The sequence below is a fragment of the Heptranchias perlo genome, chromosome 29, assembly GCF_035084215.1.
Source record: "Heptranchias perlo isolate sHepPer1 chromosome 29, sHepPer1.hap1, whole genome shotgun sequence".
Lineage (NCBI taxonomy): Eukaryota > Metazoa > Chordata > Chondrichthyes > Hexanchiformes > Hexanchidae > Heptranchias > Heptranchias perlo.
In genome coordinates this window covers 17,094,520-17,112,950 of record NC_090353.1, presented here as the reverse complement: position 1 = coordinate 17,112,950, position 18,431 = coordinate 17,094,520, and the positions used below count along the sequence as shown (strand labels likewise).

Sequence of the window (18,431 nt, the reverse complement as noted above, 5' to 3'; positions counted from 1 at the left end):
CAGAGTGTAGGGCCTAGGCAGCTGAAAGTATGGCGGCCAAATGGTGAGACAAAGGGAGGGGGAAAGGGATGCGTGAGGCCAGAGTCAGAGAAACGGAAAGTTTGAGGAGATGATGCAGCTGGAGGAGGATACAAAAGAGAGATGAAGTCACAAAAGGATTTAAACACAAGGATCATCATTTTAAATTTGAGGCTTTGGGGGACTGTAGGACCCAATGTGGGTCAGCAAGGACAGGGGTGGTAGTGCCAGATAGGGTAAAGGCAGCAGAGTTTTGGTTGAGCTGAAGTTTATGGAGGGTGACCGGCCAGGAGAGCATTGGAATAGTCAAGTCTGGAGGTGACAAACGCATGGATGAGGGTTTCAGCAGCAGATGGGCTGAGGCAGGGGTGGAGATGGGTGATGTTACGGAGATGAAAGTAGGCGGTCCCTGTGATGCAGAGGATATGGAGTTGGAAGCTCAGCTCCGGGTTTTACAGAATGCTGAGGTTGCGAACAGTCTCGTTCAGCCTGAGACAGTGACCGAGGAAGAGGATGGAATCGGTGGTCAGGATATGGAGTTTGTGGCGCAGCCTGAAGACGATGGTTTCAGTCTTCCCAATGTGTAGCTGGAGGAAATTTTGGCTCATCCAAGACTGATGTCAGCGAAGCAGTCTGACAACACAGAGGCAGTGGAGGGGTTGAGAGAGGTGGTGGATAGAACTGTCATCAGCGTACATGTGGAAGCTGACCCCCATGTCTGCGGATGAAGTCGCCAAGGGGCAGCACGTAGATGAGGAAGAGATGGGGGCTTTGGGGGAATTCCAGGGGCATTGGTGTCGGAACAGGAAGAGATGCCATTGCTGGGGATACGTTGGCTGTGATCCCATAGGGTAAGAGTGGAACCAAGCAAGGGTAGTTCCATGCAGCCTATTATTATAATTTGAAAAAAGTCTCCATAAAATTTGCAGGGGTAGAATTACTGGGGCGAATCCAGTATTTACCATTTTGTGTCCTATAGTCAGTGGGTGCGGGCACAGTACAGCTTTAAATGCGGCGCTGCCTCCTCCTGCTCGATCCCGGAAGGTCTCGGCTTCCTTCCGAACTTGGGCTTCGGCAGAAACCAGGATCTTGATGATTTCTTTATCCGGTGTAGAGAGCCGAGTGTGCGGGGACGGACAGTGAGAGTGGCGGAAGATGGGGAGCAGAGAGGATGAATATGATTATTTGTTCAAAGGTGAGATTTTAATGTCAGTGTTGATTAATAAAACCCTTTGACTCGGGACTGGGGGAGAGGTGGCTCCGGCTCACGCCGCCCCTGGGATGCTTTCCCCTTAATACTTGATTATTATTTCAGTGAGAAAATCCGGCGTAAAGTACCCGTAAAGAGCCGAGCTGTGCCGCCGAATCTGTTTCATGAGCGGGGCGAATATTAAAGAAAGATGCCAGTCAGCGGCCTCCTCTCTGATGCTTATTTTTGTAAAACATCTTTTGAGACTTTTTTTTAATGCTATTTTCCATCACTTGCTCGTTCTTTTATAATATGGGGTCTGGGTTTAAATTGACACAATCAATCAGACAGTGATACCTTTCAGAGAGGAGGGGGGAGGCTGGGGTTTGGTGCTGACAGTTTCCTTCCTGCTCCTGCTGGATTAAGGCAAGGGATTTTGTTCCATAAAGGATTCGGCTCTCAAGAAGAATTAAATTTGAAATAACTCCATTCCTTTTTGTTGGCTATTTTTATATGCCTATTTTTTTTGCTGGTTATTTTTATATGCTTATATATCTGCTAACATGTACACATTTGTAATGCTGCCAATGTAGATTTGTCATACTCTATTGAGAAGCCTCCTGCCAGACAGGTAACCCTGGGGCGTAACAAAAGGATCCCTTGTGATCTGAGCTCGATATTGTGTGCTAACAAACAGGCTTCTTCATGTGCTTCTCCGCTTTCCAAAGGTGAACTGAGAAACACTGTGAGGTCAGATCAGATACGAATTGTCAAGCTGCTTTATTTCATTAAACAGCAAGCGAGCATGCAAAGTAACAGTCAAAGCAAATCCCACTTCACTCCATCTTACTTTGGAAAAAATGAGGAGAAAATAATAAACCGTGCATCCTGTCTTTTTCATGGGCTGGCTTACTTGTTTTTGGCATTACTTTTATATCTAGACAACTTCTAATTGCAAAGATTGATCTCTTATATTTCAGTTTCTAGTTCCAGGCCCAAGGCCTACACCTTGTTTAGGACCTGACTGCCTATATGTCCCTTTCTCTGTACTATCAGCCGGAGGAAGACTGTGATACTTTGTCCCCATTAAGTTATTTGCCAATAGGCCAGTCAATAAAATCAGGCTACCCCCACCCCCCCCCCCCCCCAACCTTGGATTTAAAAAAAAATCTGCTCTTTTCAAAATAAATGGGGGGCCACCCAGGTTAAAGGTTCACTCGGTTAATCCCGGGGATGAGGGGGTGGACATATGAGGAGAGGTTGAGTAGATTGGGACTCTACTCATTGGAGTTCAGAAGAATGAGAGGCGATCTTATTGAAACATATAAGATTGTGAAGGGGCTTGATCGGGTGGATGCGGTAAGGATGTTCCCAAGGATGGGTGAAACTAGAACTAGGGGGCATAATCTTAGAATAAGGGGCTGCTCTTTCAAAACTGAGATGAGGAGAAACTTCTTCACTCAGAGGGTAGTAGGTCTGTGGAATTTGCTGCCCCAGGAAGCTGTGGAAGCTACATCATTAAATAAATTTAAAACAGAAATAGACAGTTTCCTAGAAGTAAAGGGAATTAGGGGTTACGGGGAGCGGGCAGGAAATTGGACATGAATTTAGATTTGAGGTTAGGATCAGATCAGCCATGATCTTATTGAATGGCGGAGCAGGCTCGAGGGGCCGATTGGCCTACTCCTATTTCTTATGTTCTTATGGTCCTGGGATGAATCAATTGACCTTCATTGTTTCAGTTTCAAAAAATGGTGTTCCACAAGGATCAGTGTTCGGACCACTGTTGTTCGCCATTTACATTAACATTTTGGACTCAGGAATCGGAAGTAGAATTTCAAAATTTGCAGACAACACCAAATTGGGAGGTATAGTCAATAGTGATCAAGTCTGAGAAGACTACAACAAATTATAAGAAGACATTAATAAACTTGCAGAATGGGTGTGTAATTGGCAAATGAGTTTCAGTTTGGATAAGTGTAAGGTGGTGCATTTTGGTAGGAAGAATAAGGGGACCACATACTCCTTGGAAAATAAAGAGTCTAAATGGGTTAGAGGAGCAAAGGAATCTGGGGGTACAGATACAACAATCACTAAAAGTAGTGATATAGGTTAATAAGGCCTTTTTTTAAAAAAAAAGCAAGCAAGCAAAGCACTGGGGTTAATTTCTAGAGGGATAGAATTGAAAAGCAGAGAAATTATGTTAAACTTATATAGAACCTTAGTTACACCACACTTAAAGCACAGTTCCGGTCTTCATAATACAAAAAGGATATAGAGGCACTGGAGAAGGTGCAAAAAAGATTTACAAGGATGATACCAGAACTAAGAGGTTTTACCTATCAGGAAGGATTGAACAGGCTGCGGCTCTTTTTTCTCTAGAAAAGAGAAAGCTGAGGGGTGATCTGATAGAGGTCTTTAAGATTATGAAAGGGTTTGATAGGGTAGACGTAAAGAAGTTGTTTCCATTTGTGGGGGAGTCCAAAAGTAGGGGCCATAAATATAAGATAGTCACCAATAAATCCAATAAAGAAGTTAAGAGGAATGCCTTTACCCAGAGAGTGGTTAGAATGCGGAACTCACTACCACAAGGAGTAGTTGAGGCGAATAGTATAAATGCATTTAAGGGAAAGCTAGATAAACACATGAGGGAGAAAGGAATAGAAGGTTATGCTGATAGAGTTAGACGAAGAGGGGTTGGAGGAGGCTTGTGTGGAGCATAAACACCAGCATGGACCAGTTTGGCCGAATGGCCTGTTTCTGTGCTGTAAATTCTATGTAATAGACCGTGACCCACAACATCCCACAAACTGGCTCATGAGGCTTTAATATACATCTTCTATACCTCCAGCCTGTGGCTTTTGTAAAATCACGTGCAATTCATTTTATTTTAATACACAACACTTAAGCATAAATTATTCCCAAAATAATTTTTCTTCACAGAAAAGGATCAAAAATCCCAAAATGTGACAGTGACCTTTAACCCAGTTTGTTGCAAACTAATGCAATTGAATACATTGTAACCCTTTAAGGTAGCACATGGGAACTGGGAGTGCGTGTCTGACTGAATCAGAGGACTCCTTTCTGATCCTTCTTGTCTGTGCTAATGAAAAGGGGAAAAAAACCGCAAATGCTGGGAATGTAATATTAAAACAGAAAAATGCTGGAAATACACAGTAGATATGTCAGCATCTGAAAGCAGAAAAAGATAGCTTAACATTTGGGGTGCATACTCTATAAGGCTGGAACTACACAACAACTGCAGCAGTGGTGTGAAGTGGTTTCACTTTGAACTAATGCTAATGTTGTATTTTATATATGAAACCTGTCTCCAGCGCGAAATGGATTGAGACTCCTGCAGGAAGAGCCCTGACTCTGGGTCTAACTTCAAGTGAAACCAGTGCTTGTCTATAGTTCTCAGCAAAAGTAGAACAGGAGTGAGCACACTGGTGCGTTCTGTGGTACTTTGCCAACTTGGTTTCACTTGAAGTTTACATTGGAAAAGAAAAGGAAATCGGGCGAGGTGTAAAACGGGCTGCCGATTCGCTATCGCCTGTTTTTTTGCCCTGCGATAGAAGTTAAAATTGCCCCCAAGTATTTTTTAACCTGAGGTTTATTAAATTTATGCTGGTAAATTACTCATAGTCAGCTGACGAATATAAGTTTGGTACAACTAGTCAATCTCCTGTGGTGTTGCACACAGGGGTTCAAGACCAAATATAGTGTTCAGGTGACATGGGATTAGAGGGGGGGGGGATACCTGGACCAGGGCACGCAGATGTAATTAAGCCCCACATTAAAGTCATATATTCTTTCTGTATTTTTATATAATATTTGATTTTATATTATTTACTAGTTGATCTCCTGTGGTGTTGCACATGGGGAATCAAGACCAAGTGTAATCTTCAAGTGAAGAGGGATTAGAGTTCAGGAGATAATTGGACCAGGCTGTGTAGATGTAATTCAGTCCCCATTTTATTGTCATACGTTTAGTCCTTATTTTAATATTACCATTATAAATTCCGATGTCCACATTTAGAATGATAACTGCCTATGTAAACTTGCCACGTTGTAATTACCCCCCACCGGCTGTGTTGGCACTGCAGTAATTCAACTGTGGTGAAGTTTTAATTACAGCATGACAAGTTTACCTAGGCAGTTTCCATTATAATTGCAGACATTGGAATTTATAATGTAAAAAATTGACAGGAAATGCAAGCCAACATAAGATTTTTTAATACATTAATAGATATAGGTAGACATTTAAATTAGCAATAGTTATAGGAATTTGGGAAGCGGAGAGGTAGAGTTGATTGGAACACAGCAGTATCTCTGCAGTACAGGCCCAGGAACTGGGAGTCACAAAACTGAAGTGCTTTAATTACAGATGAAGAGTTTGTATGGGCTGTTTCCACTGGATGTGGATATAGCAATTTATAATGGGAGAAATAGCTGACACAAAAGTGTGACAAAAATATGACAACCGGAAGTAAGATTTTGTAGACAGGAAGTGCACGCAGATGTAAGATTGTTAATATAGGTATACAAAATGGCAACAGAGTTAGGAGAGAGGCGACAAACTTCCTTCACACAGCTGCCTAGTGGCCAGAGTCTGCAACTAAAGTATTATTGTTGACATAGCAACATAAATTGGAAATGTTGATATGGCAATTTACAATGGATTAAGTGTTAACAGAAAAGCAAGACCAAAAAGCGCAATGAGAAGAAGCAAGGTTAGTGTGGGGGCTCTGCAAGATTTTTAACACACAGATTTTTAAAAACTGCGCACCATCAACATAAGATTGGATGTTCTTCATTGCACAGAAAGTGATTGACATGTGGAACAGATAGGTCGGGTTATGGAAGCAAAAACTTTGGAGTCGTTTAATAGATAGTTGAATGCTGTCATGGTGTTGGACTGTAGTTTTTTTTTCAAGAAGATGAGCTAGTATGGGCTGTATGACCTCCATCATCCATATCTATTGAAGGTTTTTTGCAGAAGTCACAGTTTTCCTGGAATCCGAGCCCACCCTGCTCCATGTACTCAGTTTATCTTCATTTCATCCTTGTCCTCACCTATCCCAGCTGGGTTCAGTGACGATAAGTTCCAGTCTACTCCTATACAAAGTGCGATTGATACCTTTTAATGGTCTCTGGGTAGAGAACAAACTTGCATTTAAAGCGCTTTACAGCCAATGAAGTATTTTTGAAGTGTAGTCACTGCTGTAATGTAGGAAACGCGGCAGCCAAATTGCGCACAGCAAGGTCCCACAAACAGTAGGGTAGTGGAAGCAAAGTAGTGAAGGTTTCTATCGAAGCATAAGATGGGCTGAGTGGCTTCTCTCGCCTGAACCTGATGTTACGAATATCAGCATCACCGTTATTGTTGCTATAATCTTGTTTCCACAAGCTGACCGTCTCACTGTGTGATGTTGTCATCCTCAAAGCACCACTTATCTCCTGAGGGTGGGTTGTTGGTTAAGAGATTGTGGACTAGGAGACAGGCTTATATATTTATAGTATCATGGTTCCTTCCAGCATCTTCTGGTATTACTGTGTTTCCACTGCTGTGGAGCGTGCTGTTTGTTAGTCACTGGTGTGTAGCCATCTGGTGTGTGAGATACTCCACCTTGTTTTTAATCTAGTGACAGTTTGCTCACATCTTCAGAAGCAGCAGAGGTCAACCGAAAAGGAGGAATTGAACAGCTGTTTCTGAGCCAAATAAGACCCCGAGTAAGACAAGAGTTCTTCGCATTTCGTGCTTTTTACTTAAAGACTACACAGAAAGAATCCAGAAAATTCTGCCATGGTACAATTTAGAGCTGACGGTAAAGGGGGCATCCACATTTTATTCCCATTCAGTTTTCCCCCCACCTCTCCTGGAGCCAGTGGCCCTCCGGTAACAATTTCCAGTGTCTTTATTTCCAGATATTGATAATTGAGCCTCCAGATTCCCAATCACCATCCTAGAGTCTGATATTCCCAGTCTTTACACACATGGTAGTTTAGGCCCAATATTCCAGCCCTGAGTGCAGGATCAGAATACCCTGTTCACCATAACATCCCCAGTTACATGTCCCTTGTATTATTCCCAATTTGTGGATTATGGTCTTTCAAATTACTTTTAACAGTCTCAGTACATTAACCTGACAAAGGGTCCCACCTGAAATATTAAGCCGTCTTTCTCTGGCAGATGCTGACAGGCCTGCTGTGTATTTCCTGCATCTTTGATTATCAACAAGACATTTTCTTGTGGATTTTTATAAAAGGTTCCATCTCAGTTTCTACTGGTTGTCCAGAAAATCATTTGAAATGGAGCTGTTCATGATTGTAAATTTATGGTAGTACAATTTAATATTTGGTGCCGTGATTAATGTAGGACACAGTTCACTCCCCGGTGCAATCTGACATTCTGTGCAATGATTAATGTAGTACAGCTCACTCCCTAGTATAACGCAATACTCTGTGCTTTGATTAACATTAGATTGCTCACTCCCCAAGGGCCTGTGGGTAAAGGGCCCAGCAATGTAGCACCAAGACACAAAGCAGAAGGTCCTGGGTTTGATGCCTGATCTGTACTAAATTAGCTGACCTAATTTGGGGCAGGGTTAGGGGCACCACTATTGGCCTCTGCACCCTGAGTTAGGGTGCAAAATTCAGGGGGGAAAAATAGGGACAAATGTTCCACAAATAAACACAATTAATTTTGGTGATGTGAGATAATAAACAGTTTACAAATACTGAAGCTTGCTGTCTGGTAACTTTCTAATCCTACAGCTGTTAAATTTCCTGTTTTAAATGTTAAAATACAGCAGCTGCAATCTGTAGCAGACACCTTGTGACCCTGACAGGATGGAGGCAGAATTCTGCATTGTCAGCCTTCCTTTACTCAGTTATCAGCTATTCCCAGCCTGACTCTGTCAGACTGCAGCTTGCTTTTGTGTCACTACTGCTGTGTTAACATCTTTAAAAGTAATTCATCGGTGTGTCCATTTTATTACCATAAAGTTTTGCTGTGACTTTTTTTCAGTTTTCCCCTCTTCTGTCACACTGACTCCTGCCGGGGCTCAGTCCTACGGGTACTGGCTTCCCTCTGGTACCTCACTTAAGTGGCCAATCTACACGTGTGAGCCTAGACAGTGAGTGTTGACAGGCTATTTTATCATGGCGGCGTCACAACCGAGCCTAACCTTGCCCTCCTCACACAATGTCTGCTCGAGTACTTTCCAACAGTTTGTCACTGGATAGCGATCAGGAGCAAGAACCCTGGCTGACGTTCTCCTCCCTAATTCAGGGTTACAGAAGCCAATTGTTGCTAAACTAACTCAGCACAGAGTACGATTTGAAGTTGGCTCAATACCACACAAGGTGGTGCACCCACCCCATTGATGGAGCTGAAACTATTTACATGGGAACATTTTACACACATTGAGTCATCCAACCGAGGCAGGATTGCAGTAGGTTAAAGTTCAGCTGCATACCACTAAAAGATTCTGTATCTGTAATGCATTAAAGAAAGAAATGCTGACAAAAACTAACCTCCAAATTAATCAATCTGATTTCTGCTTTTAACAAGAATCCCAAACTTAAAACCTTAATCAGCGTGGTTTGGCAATGAGCTGTTCCCACGAGCTCGCTTCAGACTGCAACCTGCTGGCTGCACTTCATTACTGGAATTTAAAAAGCTCCCGGTAGTCCCGAAATGTCGGCTGTGAACACTTCTGACCTTGTCTGTTTTTTCAGCCATGTTCATTAATGCTGAGAATGAAACCTTGCACAGATTTACAAAACACCCCAAGCCATTCACAGGGCTCGGTCTCACTGCAGAAAAACACAACCCTGCTGTTTCTCATGTGGCAAATACATGACCAAAACTAAGGTAGCAGGACAAGTCCTATATAGTAGAGAACTGCCAGGAGTAGGGTTCAGAAAATTGAGAAACTGTCAGAACTTCCGATCAGGAACTTGAATGTTTTTCGGTTTGGTAGAATTTTGCGCTCGTCAAGCTGAAGGATGTCCGTGCTGGGGAATTGAATTGAATATTTTGCTAGTTTTTGTTATCCAATCTCTGCATCAAGCACTCTTCATACAGGTATAGCTGAGCTTTTACCACTGTCATGGGCGTGGTGGCACTTTGGATCCTGCAATTTTGACTCTCCTGAGATTTTTAATCTCCTGCCCCATCTAGCACTCCCATGGCAGTTAGAGCACAGGTTCGATACAGCGTAATATTCCACTCTGCTGCCCCCCAACCATGTGCCTCAGGTGAAACTTCAAAAAAAAGTGTCCCTTACTGCACCACTGAGTCATTTTCTCATTTCCTACACCAGCCATCCTGTGACCTTTCTGTTTTGAGATTGACAGTTTTCTTCTTTCTTCACGAAATTGCCCACCTCCACCTACCCAGCTGCCCCAGTTCAAGGCTTGACTTTTCTAACACTCCTTTAGCTACCCTCCCTGCCTCAAGAAGTTTTATCCATCCCTTAAGGCACAGCCTGTGTCCTTACCCACAAAATGCCCCCTACTCCCATCACTCAGGCTCTCTCTAAGCTCCCTTAGCTCTTTGGCCTCCAGCAAGTTGATTTCCAAATTTTCTTGCCTTCAAATCCATCTGTGCCTTGCCTCATCTTACCTCAGTGATCCTCTCCTGTCTTACATCCTGTGCGTTCCTCTGCTCCTCTAATACCGAGCTTCTCCTTGTCCTCCTCTCCCTCTGCTCCACCATAGGTGGACGCTCATACAGCCACTGCATTCCTGCTTCCTGGCAATCCATGTCCAATTCCTTCTGTCTTACCGCCTCCCTTCCTGTGTTCAAAAACCTCAAAACCTTGGATCATTCCTTCATTCCCCTATTGTAACATTGTCCATTTTTCCTTTTCCTCTCCACAACATCCACTATTTATTTTGCTCTTTAATGCTTGGAGGCTTCTTCCCACATTTGAAGAGTGCTGCATCAATGCAAGTTGTTTAGAGCTAGTTTTATGGTGTGGGCCCGTGCTCACCAGGAACTGGACTAGCACTGTCCAAACTTATTCCTTGGTGGACCCAAGTTAGAACCAGCAGACAAAGAGAATTTCATCCCATTAGTCTGGGCTGGATTCAAATGTGGGCCCCAGAAGTGAAAAGTCAATTTGTAATCCACTGCACCACTGAAACATGAGGGAGTCCTAGAAAAAAAGGTGTCCCCAGCAGCATGGGAGCGAATTCAGGAATTAAAAGTGTCTTTCCTGATGCTCAATAACTAAATGCGTGGGCCATTCAGATCAGGGTCCAGGGCTCCTCACCTGTTCCGTGCTGAGTTAGCTGATCTAAGCCAGGCTAGCGGTAACGGTGCTACTTTTGATTTCAGTGCCCCTGGGTTAGGGAGTGGAAGATCAGCCAAAGTTCCAGCTAATAATCACAATCCAGTGACTCCTACTGGAAAGTCCACGTGGGGCTACAGATGAGAGCAGGATCAGGCTTGCCTGTGATGTATCTTGTGACTGACTAGCTGGCTGACACTCACTATTCAAGCTCATATAAGGTGAATAACCATTTGGGAAAGTTACTGGTATAACCCACATCTCAGCAAGAGTCGGTGCCTGTGGAATCTGTACCCCAGTGAGGGCCAGCACCCGGGGAATCTGTACCCCAGTGAGGGCCAGCACTCGGGGAATCTGTACCCCAGTGAGGGCCAGCACCCGGGGAATCTATACCCCAGTGAGGGCCAGCACCCGGGGAATCTATACCCCAGTGAGGGCCAGCACCCGGGGAATCTATACCCCAGTGAGGGCCAGCACCCGGGGAATCTATACCCCAGTGAGGGCCAGCACCCGGGGAATCTATACCCCAGTGAGGGCCAGCACCCGGGGAATCTATACCCCAGTGAGGGCCAGCACCCGGGGAATCTATACCCCAGTGAGGGTCAGCACCCGGGGAATCTATATCCCAGTGAGGGTCAGCACCCGGGGAATCTATATCCCAGTGAGGGTCAGCACCCGGGGAATCTATACCCCAGTGAGGGTCAGCACCCGGGGAATCTATACCCCAGTGAGGGTCAGCACCCGGGGAATCTATACCCCAGTGAGGGTCAGCACCCGGGGAATCTATACCCCAGTGAGGGTCAGCACCTTCAAGAGATGAGGGAAAAAAAATGGAAAATAGGGGAAGAAAGCACAGAAAGGAATGAGAGTGGCATTGAACATTGGAGCTCAGGAATGGAAATGATGAGATACAGGTTTGCGCCATGATTCCTTGCACGGTGAGTCACTGATCGGACTGGTGAGGCAGGCATATCCCCACAGGGAGAGTCACCTGGGACTGCACAAGCACCATGCGCTGCTTGACCTGCCCTCTTGCTGGAGAACATGCGCGACAACAAGCAGGGGCTGGTGGGAAAAATGACAAGAAAAGCACAACAATCAAGGATAACGTTGGTCAGCTAGAGGGAAATATCGACTATCCCTAAAGATAAATCCCCTTGCTGCTGTGTGTCAGTCGTTAATGGGCCTCAGCTGAAGGAAGATCGCGTTTGAAGTTTTCCTGTTGCTTGTTCACTTTGGGTAAATTTTTAAACTGATTCAAGTGAAGCCTTTAATCAAACTGTGTTCATTTTATGTTATGTGAATAGTGACTCGTGTGTTGATGGTGTAACTGATGCCTCCACAAGACCAGTATAAAAGGGTACAGTGGATCAGAGTCCTACAAGAGTGCAGTGTTGCGGGTTTGTGCCCACAGTCCCTGCTTGCTGAGTTTCCGTGTGCCAGTGTGTCCGGGGAGTGGCACACAGATGCCAGGCACATCCCCGCAGAGTGGGAGCAAAAAATCAGAGGGCGAGTCATAATGACTCTTGTGCACTTCTCAACAGCTGGTGGTAGAACACAGGGTGGGAGGCCTGATGCCAAACCACTGCCAATCGACCAGGATTGGTCTGAACCACAGGCAGACCTCACGAAGGGAGACTAGAGGATCTTACAGCTGTGAATGATGCATTCAGTCCTTTAACAATGGTTTTATTGTGATATTTGACTCTAAAACACTAATTGCCTCAAACCATTTCCATTCCAGTTGTGCTGATTGGGGACTCCGGGGTTGGAAAGAGCAATCTCCTGTCGAGGTTCACACGCAATGAGTTTAATCTGGAGAGTAAGAGCACCATCGGAGTTGAGTTTGCCACCAGGAGTATCCAGGTGGATGGAAAGACAATTAAAGCACAGATCTGGGACACAGCGGGACAGGAGCGATACCGCGCCATCACTTCAGCGTAAGGACCCTTGTCTGATCAATTTTTCTCCCCTACCTCTCCTTCCCTAATATCCGCAAGGCCCACATCTTTTCCGCCTCCATCAGGATGCTCCCCAGATTTCTCCAATGCCACTGTGTAGCCAGCTTCTGGAAAATGTGAGAGTAGCCTGGAACGAGCATGCTCCGATTTCTCCTCTTGGTGCAGGGTATAAAAGCAAGAAATACAAACACCACATCTTGGAGCTTCCAGTAAGTCAATAAATAGTAACAAAGATGGGGCGGAATAATGCAGCACGGAGTGATGTCGTAATCTCACAGAAGACATGATGTCTCCTCGAAACGACAGTAATAGCTGTAGCTGCAGGGAGCAACTGGTGGGTTTAAGTCTCCCCTTCATTAGTCACAGTTTGGTTGATCGGAATTGTTTGTGTTTGGTCTTTTCCTTCTCCCTTCCTTGCCTTAAGTCACTGGGTCTTGCTGGGGTATAGTTCCCCGGGTGTTAATTCTCAATGGGGTAGGCGTTCAACAGCCGCTGACTCTCTCTTGGGCACGGGTCCCCCGGCTGCCGGCTCTCTCTTGGGCACGGGTCCCCCGGGTGCCGGCTCTCTCTTGGGCACGGGTCCCCCGGGTGCCGGCTCTCTCTTGGGCACGGGTCCCCCGGGTGCCGGCTCTCTCTTGGGCACGGGTCCCCCGGGTGCCGGCTCTCTCTTGGGCACGGGTCCCCCGGGTGCCGGCTCTCTCTTGGGCACGGGTCCCCCGGCTGCCGGCTCTCTCTTGGGCACGGGTCCCCCGGGTGCCGGCTCTCTCTTGGGCACGGGTCCCCCGGGTGCCGGCTCTCTCTTGGGCACGGGTCCCCCGGGTGCCGGCTCTCTCTTGGGCACGGGTCCCCCGGGTGCCGGCTCTCTCTTGGGCACGGGTCCCCCGGGTGCCGGCTCTCTCTTGGGCACGGGTCCCCCGGGTGCCGGCTCTCTCTTGGGCACGGGTCCCCCGGGTGCCGGCTCTCTCTTGGGCACGGGTCCCCCGGGTGCCGGCTCTCTCTTGGGCACGGGTCCCCCGGGTGCCGGCTCTCTCTTGGGCACGGGTCCCCCGGGTGCCGGCTCTCTCTTGGGCACGGGTCCCCCGGGTGCCGGCTCTCTCTTGGGTACGGGTCCCCCGGGTGCCCTCCATTGTTTCATTCAGAGTGTCCATTCTTCATGTCTGAGCCTGAATAGTGAATGTCAAGAGGATATTTGACCATCGGGGGCATCACAGCCCACCCCAAGCCCGACAGCCAAACACGTGTATGCTTTCTAGCAGGGTCACTAGATAATGACCAGAAGCAGGAATCTTGATTTTTTTTTTTTCCCCTCCCTAACCCTGGAGCACTAAGGCAATTGTAGCACCCCTACTGTCAGCCTGTCTGAGCTAAGATAATTCAGCACAGATCAGGGATTGAACTGGTAACCTTCCTGCTCTGTACGGCTGAGTACCACACCGGAATGTCCAAGGAGACAGTTTTTTAATGTATTTTTATTTGATTCTCTCTGTTCTGCATACAACATACACCGCAGGTGAGCTGGTGTGAGGACTGATCCAGTCTGGATTGTGTGTGTTCTCAGGTACTACCGTGGGGCTGTGGGTGCTCTACTTGTGTACGATATTGCCAAACACCTAACGTACGAGAATGTCGAGCGGTGGTTGAAGGAGCTGCGTGACCACGGCGACAACAACATCGTCATCATGCTGGTCGGGAACAAGAGTGACCTCCGTCATCTGAGAGCTGTGCCAACGGATGAGGCGCGGGCCTTTGCTGGTGAGCGTGAGCCACGTTGTAGCTAGAAACAGTCTAAAACCCCTGGGCCGATTTTTAATTCTAGGCACTGAGCTCAGAGCTGGCAGGAGGCTGGTAGAACAGGAATAACGTGCAGAGTGTAGTCGGTGCATTTTATGAGGCTGATTTTATTCTCCTTCTACCTCCTCTCCCTCATTACGTCCGTTGCCAGTAACCCTGGGTAATGCTGTTTAGATGTCATGGCTCAGATTTATAAATATTGAGTCGTTGACTTGCTAAATGCTCACAGATGTGATTTATTGGGTTGTGTTGAGGAAACCCTTGATAGCTTTTTTTATAGAAAGGCCCCGATCTGGGAACCTCAGGGTTTACCTCTGGGGTCAGAATGAGACATGAGATGAGCTCCCCAGATGTCCTAAAGCCCGTTGAATTTTTAGTTTTCAGTTTTATTTCACTTATTCCCATTGACTTCACGCCATCCCTTCTGAGCTTTCTCACCTTCTTTCAAACCCTGTTGTACAATGACCATATTGCAGGCCCTCGCCTCACTCCTCTCAAACTGAGACAGTACCCTCGCCTCACCCCTCTCAAACTGAGACAATACCCTCGCCTCACCCCTCACAAACTGAGACAATACCCTCGCCTCACCCCTCAAACTGAGACAATACCCTCGCCTCACCCCTCACAAACTGAGACAATACCCTCGCCTCACCCCTCACAAACTGAGACAGTACCCTCGCCTCACCCCTCACAAACTGAGACAATATCCTCGCCTCACCCCTCTCAAACTGAGACAATACCCTCGCCTCACCCCTCACAAACTGAGACAATATCCTCACCTCACCCCTCACAAACTGAGACAATATTCTCACCTCACCCCTCACAAACTGAGACAGTACCCTCGCCTCACCCCTCTCAAACTGAGACAATACCCTCGCCTCACCCCTCTCAAACTGAGACAATACCCTCGCCTCACCCGTCACAAACTGAGACAATACCCTCGCCTCACCCGTCACAAACTGAGACAATACCCTCGCCTCACCCCTCACAAACTGAGACAATACCCTCGCCTCACCCGTCACAAACTGAGACAATACCCTCGCCTCACCCCTCACAAACTGAGACAATACCCTCGCCTCACCCCTCACCCCTCACTCCTCTCAAAGGTAATGTCCGGCTTTTGCACATTTGAAATTTGTTCAGATGAGTTTAAAGGAATTAAAAACCCTTTCCATCTACCTGGATATTCCTGGTGGCACAAAACGTGCAATAAAAATAATCTAATGTTACTTACAGTGACCTGTGACTTGCAGGAGTCTGACATAGCAAACCCCTAACCCTCCCGGGGCAACTGTTCAAATGAATCTCGGGGGCGTGGGTGTCTGTGTATGGTAATTAGTGAAGTTTAAGGTTAACTTAAAAACACAAATTCCCTTTCCTGTACGGAGTACAGTGGGTCTCAAGTTCCCTATACTGTGAGCAGAGGACCCCGCCACTAAGGCTGGCTCCCAGGATTCAGGCAGCTCTGGGTCAGATCTTGGGCCACCCAGGAGCTTCAATAATGCACATACTCCTTCCTGCCTGTGATCCCCCACCCCCCCCAGTGCTGAGGTGACCCGATGTGGCAAGTCTCTGAAAGGTGACAATTTTGACTTTTTAAAAAGTCTGAATCAATATTTTGTATGATTTTACGGACCTCCGGTGGCATTGCTCATTGATAGTCCGAGGAACATTGTGATTGCTGGCTGCTATCTGGCCTGTCCCTTTAAGTCACTGCTCAGTTACTTCGTGTGGAGGTGATCTAAATATCATGATGTCAGTTGGAGGCTATTTACTATTGCTGTTGGAAGTTTCTCTAAATTGACAGCTGCATGGACCCTTTCCTTGGGCAGAAACTAGGTTATTACTGCTAGCTTTTTAAAAAATATACTTTAGAAGTGTCTACTTTTTTTGGTGTTTCATGCAAACTGTGACATCTGAAGGGTGACGCACATCTCATAACTTTTATATATTACTAGTGAATCTCCCCTGGTGCTGCTCGCAATAAGTCAGAGAATACACCATCATAAGGACAGGAACATTACACTGTGTAAAACAATGTATGATTCTACTGCTGAAGTGTAGGTGTGTGTCACTCTAAGGCTACAAAGTCTAATTATAAGTAAATGGGTTCATGCACAGGTGAATGAGAGGCTTCAGATATTGTGGCTCGGGTATGTTCTGTTCCTGGAGGATTCCTACGTACGTTCCAAACGACTGCTTTTGTTTCTTTTTTTAACTTTTCTTTGCAACAAATCTGCATTAGACAGCATGTGACACCTGAAGTATTTCAGATAGAAATATGACAAACAGGAACTGCACACATATGTAAAGTTTTTATAATTTTTTCAGTATAAAATGGAGGAGTATTTGAACAAAAGCACCCTTCACTCCAACTTTCCTTCCACTTGAAACACAGACTGTACTCACACATCCTGCATGAATGGATTCTTCCTGGAGCTTTGTGACCTCTAGATCTTTCACGTGGGCCAACATCAGAGGGGTTTCTGAGTGGCTCACCAGGTTTATCGAGACTATTGATATTTCTTCTGTTCTCTTTTTATATAGAGAAGAATTGTCTTTCATTTATTGAAACATCTGCCTTGGATTCAACTAACGTAGAGGAGGCTTTCCAAAATATCTTGACAGGTAAAACCAAAAAGACTATCTAGATCCAAATAAATGTATCTGTACCGTGACTGAACGAAATACAACAGGAAAAATCTTGGGATATAAAGAGAAAACTATAAATCTGAAATTGGAACAAAAAATATCAGAAATGCACAGCAGGTCCATCAGCACTTGAGGGAAAAGACAGGTTAATGTGCAAAAAGATCAGAAAAATCTCTCTGCCCCACCATGTAGCAATGTGGAACAAGCGCCGGGGAAGGTCTCTGTACAAACCCTGGTCTCTGCTGAGTTTAGCTGATGTCAGCTAGGGCTGCGGAAACAACATTACAGTTAGGCTCAGTGCCCCGGTTTCTGCTCCTGCTCACTGTCCAGTGACCCCTGCTGGAAAGTGAGTTTGTGTGGACATCGGTCGAATTCAGGATCGGGCTTGGCTGTGCTACTTCTTCACCTCCCTCCTCTTAGGTTGAATTGCCAGATTACGGTCATCGTCTCGGACCAAATGTTAAAAATGGCCGTATGAGCGAAGTAGTGGCCGGCGCCCATTGCCATAGTGGGAGGGGCTGAAAAATAATTTTTGTAAAGAGTAGGACTCCAGAGTAACTAAAATTACTTTTGTTTTCCAGAAATTTACCGCATAGTTTCTCAGAAGCAGATCTCAGACCGATTGGCTCACGAGACGCCCGGCAGTGACGTGGTCGAGATCGATGTCCCCCCAACAAGCGACGGGCAGAAATCCAACAAACTGCAATGTTGTCAGAATATGTGACCTGCTTCTGCTCCCCCTCTGATTCCCCACTCCTGCCTGTGCATTATAGTGTGTTTGGAACGCTTCTGTCCAATGCCCTATATGATTTAATCCGTTTCATTTGGATGTTTTTTTTTTGCTGCAACTACAGAACAGATCTTTCAAAACCGAATAAGCAGCAATTCATTGTCTGAAATATACTGGTGGTTGCATGGGATCCCTCCACAGGAGGCCTGGTAACATGCTGTCACTAATTCAAAGATAGATTTCTTATTCTCAACTGAGAATAACTCTATGCAGAGCCAAGCTGAGGTGCTTTTCCTCTGTGTTTCGGGACCTGGCTGATGGGATGAAAGTTTTGCCTCTCTGCTGGTTCTGAGGGCCTTGGGGGAGGTGAGTTTGAGACTGTCTCAATCAAGTTCCAACTGGGTCTGGATTCAATGTGCAAACTGGCAATAATTCAGGATAAGTTCAGTTTCAGTCCACCAGAAACCACAAGGCAATAACATGAAGTAATTTTCAAAAAGAGAAGTTATTTATCCATAAATAAGATGGTGAAATACTTGTTATTACAGAACAACTGCAGATTTATAGTAAATAAAATTCAAAAATAAATGTATTGTGAAATTCTGGCAGTTTCTTTCAGCCTGCTCTTTTATTTATTAGTAAACGAGCCGATATATCAGAGACCAAAGCTTGTGCCCATCCATGTGTCCTATTCATATAACAACGTACATTTTATAGGGGTCTTCAGAGAGCGATGTCGCAGACCACTTTACAGGGTGATGCGCACCAAGCAGAAAGGAGATGGGGGC

The 18,431-nt window shown here is 45.8% G+C and overlaps 1 protein-coding gene across 1 annotated transcript; it reads left to right on the top strand.

Moving 5' to 3' along the window:
- The first annotated feature begins 1,055 nt into the window (after nucleotides 1-1,055).
- Nucleotides 1,056-18,246, top strand: LOC137299442 (ras-related protein Rab-11B-like). Its single transcript, XM_067968178.1, has 5 exons — nucleotides 1,056-1,213; nucleotides 12,254-12,449; nucleotides 14,029-14,222; nucleotides 16,809-16,889; nucleotides 17,495-18,246. Exons 1-5 carry the CDS (start codon nucleotides 1,174-1,176, stop codon nucleotides 17,635-17,637), a joined length of 654 nt encoding a protein of 217 aa, XP_067824279.1. The 5' UTR covers nucleotides 1,056-1,173; the 3' UTR covers nucleotides 17,638-18,246.
- The last annotated feature ends 185 nt before the right edge of the window (nucleotides 18,247-18,431 follow it).